Source organism: Octopus bimaculoides, chromosome 23 (genome assembly GCF_001194135.2).
Source record: "Octopus bimaculoides isolate UCB-OBI-ISO-001 chromosome 23, ASM119413v2, whole genome shotgun sequence".
NCBI classification, from domain to species: Eukaryota; Metazoa; Mollusca; class Cephalopoda; order Octopoda; family Octopodidae; genus Octopus; species Octopus bimaculoides.
The window spans coordinates 193-6,936 of NC_069003.1; the positions used below are offsets into that span (position 1 = coordinate 193).

General features: G+C 34.4%; 1 protein-coding gene across 1 annotated transcript in view; it reads right to left on the reverse strand.

Moving 5' to 3' along the window:
- Window positions 1-910: 910 nt before the first annotated feature.
- The window catches only part of LOC106876013 (electroneutral sodium bicarbonate exchanger 1), a 53,509-nt gene continuing 47,675 nt past the window's right edge, over window positions 911-6,744 (reverse strand). The window contains exon 18 of the mRNA XM_052975992.1: window positions 911-3,499. Within this exon, the coding sequence (XP_052831952.1) occupies window positions 3,395-3,499 (105 nt within the window). The 3' untranslated portion in view covers window positions 911-3,394. The remainder of the gene's footprint in view (window positions 3,500-6,744) is intronic.

A 6,744-nucleotide genomic window follows, 5' to 3' on the forward strand; every position in this document is an offset into this window, starting at 1 on the left:
GTAACCAAGGAAGGCCACATTTAGTTCTACTGTTAACCACAGGATATAATTATTTTCTGCTACACAATATTGGTAAAGATATTACGTTTACATCATGAAAACGACTAGTGGTTACATGATAATATCCATTGCCGTATATGGAGAATATATCTCCGATATCTGCTGTTATTCATGTGTGGTTCAAAGGTTTATTTCGACCTCGTTTGTGAGATTAAGAAGTAGAGAAATGGGAAGCAGAAGTGTGTCTATTGTCTGTCAGTGCTTTCTCTACCATAATGTTCGCGAATTTGAGAATCCACCTTCCACTAGCAATTACATGTGTGTGTGTTGTGCGTTTCTATGTATGCGTGTGTATCTATGTGTGTGTGTGTGTGTGTGTTTGGGTCAGCTTTACGGTTAGGACTATAGGGTTAGTTGTCTCTTTGTCTTCTTTTTCGTGCATATATACGTACAGGTATGTGCATACCTACATCTACCTGTATGTATAGGTGCATATCTGGATACAGGACATTGTAAACTAAATGTAGACAAGAAAATAATAATGAACCAGAGTACAGAAAACACACAGGCCACATAGAGAACATTTTCCTTCATCAGCTACCCCCATTTTAACACCGGCAGCTGCAAAAACGTGCCCAGCGCTGCAAGAACAAGCCCGGCACCGCAAGAATGTTCTCAGCGTCTGGCCCCACAAGAAGGTGCCCAGCCCCGCAAGAACATATCTGGTGCTGCAAGAACGTGCCTGGGGCTGCTAGAACGTGCCTCGACTTTATGGCCACTGTGCAAATGTTTTGACCCCGACTTTATGGCCACTGTTAATTAATTCAAAGTATTAAAAATCCTAGACTTCACGAACTGAAAGGAGAAATCTTTAATAATACGATTAATTGTGTTCAGATTGGATGTTTATTTTTATTTCGTTTCGTTTACATTTTAAGTTAGTTTCGTATTATACACAAAATAACTGAATTGAGATTTATTAAAAGAGAATAAAAATAGCAAAAAAATATTTAAAAGTGTCATAAACCAGTTCAAAGAAGGCTTTTATCCAAATTTTATTTCTGTTCACCATCTAATCTGTTAATCACAGCTGTCCAAAGATAGTATCAATGTATGCCACACTTTCGTACTCAATACAAAATAATATATTTATATTTTTTATATATATAGAGATTGTAGGAAGGAATTAATGATAGGATATTATAATTCATAAGAATCTTCCCTGCTGAGTGAAAAGTATTTGAAGGGGTAAAATTCTAGAAGTTCTTGGAGAAAGTAATGATTTCCAGCTTACAAAATTATTTTAACTCAAGAACTTTAGCATGTTAGTAATACATGTTAAATAAATGAAAAGCATGATGAACGAGTAAAAACTAGAGAAGTTTCTTAGCTTAGCGGCTGGACATTTCGTGTTGTGATATGATGGTGGTATGTATGTATTGTAGGTTTTAAGATAAAAAAGACAGTGTTTTTCCAGTGCAGCACACAACTTGAATTCTTGGCTATCTACACCTTTACATTGGAATCATGAGTGGAAATTGAAAGTCCATCGATGTAGAAATTCCAGGTAACATCACCAATAAAACCAATGTATGGGTTTCACAAAGAATAAAATCAGACAATGAAGATTGATTTTAGCACATCCTTCGTACTCGCTGCAATCATTTGTTTCAGTGCCACTTCATTAAACAATGGTTTAATGTGAAAACTTACACAGTATTTGCAGTTGGTTACATTGGAACGGCATTTCATCAGACTTATACCAAAGTGTGCACTCATACATACATTGTGCATGCCTGCTTTTCATTATTTTTATGTTAATTACATAAGGATGAAACAATAAGTAAAAAGTGAGAAGAAAGATTGAGAAATAATTGACACTACACACTTTATATCTACTTATCTACACACCACACAAATGCTGTAAGTGGATTGCTTTGTGTCTTGCTATACTTTCTGTTCTGTGTAAGTCAAATATTCTGCTGACAACTTCCTCTACATTGTATATAGTGACTATAATCCTGTACAATTGTTTTCCTTCATATTATTAAGTCACTAAATACACTTATTGTTATAGCCACACCGTCATCCCACCTCACCTTTCCCACTCAGATTGGTCATCATGTATCCCTCAGGTATTTTTATAAAATATCAGGATGTTTGTGATTTGTATTTTGACCCTGTCTAATGTTGAACTTAGTATGATCAAATGCTCTTTATAAATCACATTTAAAATTTGCCATCATTGATTATCAATTCAAGAAATGCATAAAAGAAATATTAAATTTATGTTTCATTTTATGTATAGATACACATGCGCACATACATATATATGTATGCATACATGTCTACATGTGCATGTATGCATATACACACACACACACCTATGTATGTGTATGTGTTTATGTATGTATGTATGTATGTATGTATATGTATGTATATATATATATATATATATATATATATATACACACAAGTTAAGGAATGGAGTAGATAAAATACAGGCTACCTATGTTACATAGCAAGTGGAACTGCGGAAGTGATAAATATCCAAGTGAGGTGTATACTACAGGCTACTTGTCAGGCCAAGAGTATCTTGATTAAATGTAGCCTGGATCTTATCAATGTATTTATTAACTTTTAGATTCTCATTTGCATACCTAGCAACCCTCGTTGTTGACTGTAAAATAAAAAAAAAATTTTTTAGCCTATCATACTTCGATAGAAAAAAATCCACAACATTCTGCCCCAATAAACAACTATTGTTCCTGAAAGCTGTTCTTTATATTTACTACAGACTGTTTGAAAATTTGTTCCCACACCTCAAACAAGAGTCTAATCAAAGAGTTTGAAATAATTACATATCTAATTAAATAGTTTAAAACAAGAGTCTAATTAAAGAGTTTGAAATAATTAAATCGTTTTAATTATTTACATTGCTCACTTAAGCATTTTAAAACATTTACACTTGTAAAACAGTTGTTCAGTTTAACAGCACAATGTAGCCATTGGAGTACACTTTGTAGTAAGTACCCTGGTCAGGCCATCAGGCCTCTAGCCTCAGGATAATGCCTTCTTCCCCTTTTAACCAGTCTCAAAGGTCCTATAAAAGCTAACTAGTGATATCTTTCCTGTTCTGACAAAGCAATTACAAAATCTTTTTCAAACAGTTTAAAATCAGTAAGTGTAGTAGTTTAAACCTACTTATTAAAAGGAAGATCAGGAATATTGAAAATTCTTTAAAATCTATATAAACTGGACTATTGCAGAGTCAAGAAATCCCTTCCACTAAACATCAGTCTTGGTGGGGATGGTAGTGGAAGGGATTTCTTAAATCCGAAATTTTCAAGATGTAAGCAGTCTAAATATATTACAAGAAGTTTTGTAGATCAACTCATAACTTAGTATTGTCACTGGATATATAGAAGATAGCCTTTTTATTAGTAGAATGTTCATCTTCTTCAAGCTCTGTTGGCATATCTTTTGGTTGAGATTCTTCCTATAAATAAAATGACAAAATTAATAAATGAAAAGATTATATACTCGTTCTTTAAAAAGGTGGTTCTAGAATAGCAAAGTAGCTCCCACCCATTTCAAGATAAGGCTATTAGTATTGAAAAGTGGGAATGAGTATGTTGGCTCATTTAATGAAAAATAAGATGATTTTGAACTTTTTAAACTTGCCCAACACATGGCAAAGAAAGAAAGAATTATATGGGAGAAAGGAGCAAACCATTTCACTGATATATTTTGTTTAGGTGGATTGGGGAGCTGGTATTTGCCAATAGTATACTGAGCATCAATTTAGTCCCCCTGCCCTTTAAAAAAAAAAAAATCATACTTCTTGTTGATGACAGCAGAGCCAATTGTCAACTTGAAACTGTTCAAGAGGAGTGTTAATTACATTATCCCCACTGGTTTAGAAATCCCTATTAAGGCCATAGGTATAGTCCCTTTTTTGAGACTAAATTACCAGGAAGTGGGAACAGCATAAACATTAGTATCTCATATCACATTATTAGCACTGTGAACCAAACTAACAATCATTATTAAAATGTAAGGTGGGGAGCTGCCAGAACCATTAGCATACTGGGCAAAATGCTTAGAGGTATTTCATCTGCTGCTATGTTTTGAGTTCAAATTCCACTGAGGTCAACTTTGTCTTTCATCCTTTTTGGGGTCAATTAAATTAATTACCGGTGATACACTGGGGTCGATGTCATTGACTATCACCCTCCCCGCAAAATTTCAGGCTTTACGCCTATTATAGAAAAGATTATTAATGAGAACTGTATGGTGGCAAGCTGACAGAATTATTAGAATGTCAGGCAAAATGCTTGTCTTTACTTTTCATCTTTTTTGAGTCAATAAATTAGTACCAGTCAAGTAGTAAGGTCGATGACATTGACTACCGTCCTCTCAACAAATTGCAGGCCTTGTCTCTATGGTAGAAAGGATTATAAAAGATAACTGTAGGACCTGAGAAAGCTAGCAATGGTCTGGGATGGAAATTAATAAACAGTTCAAAACTGGAATAAAATTGGTTTACTGAGTGGAAGGTGATGTCTCATTGAATAAAAATACTTCTCTTTTCCACAGCAAATCAATTTATTCCACCTGTAAATTGCTGCGCTGCTTATGTTTAACATCAAGTCAGACTTGATGACAGAAAAAGAAAAAAAAAAAAAAAAACCTTTCTTATTTCAACCATACTGTCTTTTTATCTAGGATTACCTTGTGTAATGTGATCCTCCATTCCCCCTTAAAACAGTGGAGTATAATTTTAGAAAGATGTTTAGTTGCTATTTCTAGCATGTAGGGCCACCACCAAACTCCTCGGTTGGTTCCTCTACTTAACTGCTAATTAGTACTACGAAATAGAAAACAATTTCTTTCTGTAAGCAGAAGCAGGGCTGAAGTTATAAAATTCAAAAAGGCTGTCATTTAGCTCCAGATCATTTTGAACAGGCAGATCTATGGTTTTTCCAAACATCCTGTCTTTTTGTAAGTCACAGACTACAATATCAAATATACCCTTTACTTCACATGGGTGTGCTTTAGAAAACTTGGCTACTATTTCTATTAGGCTCCCTTGTTGACTTGTATTTACAAATGTTTTGTTAGCACGCAGCACTGAGTTCATTATCTCATGGATATATATAGTTTGAAGAGGAAATGTTTCTACAAGCTGGCTTGTCTTAGTTACTCTATATGGAAATGGTACACTCTGATTCAGGAGTGGCAAACAAACAGCCTGTTGAAATGTTTAGGTAGGCTCCCAATTCTATTTTGTACAAAGAAACTTTTTTACATATGTTTCTTAATCTTAAGATATCATATAAAATATGTATTATTTCCTGGAATTAATATATGTACCACTCATAATTATCATAGGTTCTGATTAGTCAAATTAGTCAAATTAGTACACCTAAAGAAATCTTTTGTTGACCAATAGAAAAGAGGCTTATTAATCTATAAGCTGAAAGATGTGACACATCCACCTCAACCCCGCACCAAATTTACATATTCTAACTTCATCATGAACTTTAAACTGCAAAATGTTTCCTTGATTAGGAGTCCACACTGTGAGGTGGTTGAAGATAAGAATGATGTTCAACTATAAAAGAGCCCCAAGGAAGAAAGGTATGTAGAAGATATGACTTTTGCAAGCCAGTGTTGATAAGTTGACTAGAAGAGTAGTAACTCGACAAAAACTGATACAACATGATGGCACAATGAAATACTTCCAGTGTGTGGTGTGATTGATCTAAATCATGGAAAAACCAACATAAAATGATGAAGATGGCATCAACTAACCATTTCACTTCTATTTCATTGCAGATCAAATTTTAATATTTTTCTTGCAGCAGCTATCATTAAATACCTATATAGTAGGTTTTTAAATAAAATGATATTGAAACCAAATCTGCTACAAATTTAGAAGGTTTGAAGAACGGAAAAGACTTAAGATTGTTACTGTTTATAGCTGTATGCCAGTTATTCTGTCTTGTGGTATAGTATCTATCCAGAACCTGCAGAAACTACTAGGCAATTATGAGTTAAGTGTCTTGCTCATAGACACTGGAGAGGGACATCATGTTCACAACTCTAAACTAATATTTCTTGCAGCAGGCATTCTTGGTTATTTGTCCCTGTTCAGTCAATCATTTTAAGTTATAACATCACTATCATTCTATATACTTTTCTAGTTATTCTAAGATTTGGTAGTTAAAGTTAAATTTAGCCTTATTACACCTCTTCAGTGAAGCTTAAAACATGTCTGCAGTTGTTGCAGTACTATAAAATTTCAGATTTAATGTCCACTGAATTTAAACCAAGAGTTATCTTCCCTGCATTTCTCTTATTTTATCATATCTTGTACAGGTATAATTTCAGAATTTCTTGACACACACACATGTCACTCAATTTACCATAGCTCCTTAGTTAGCTATCTCAGAGCCCATCAACTTAAAATGTCTCTAACTTAAGTGTATCAATGACACAAATGAATAAATATCTACATATTAAGCATAGGAGTGGCTGTGTGTTAAGTAGCTTGCTTACGAACCACATGGTTCCAGGTTCAGTCCCACTGTGTGGCACCTTGGGCAAGTGTCTTCTACTATAGCCTCGGGCCAACCAAAGCCTTGTGAGTGGATTTGGTAGACATAAACTGAAAGAAGCCCGTCGTATATATGCATGTGAGTGTATATGTTTGTGTGTCTGTGTTTGTCCCCCCCACCC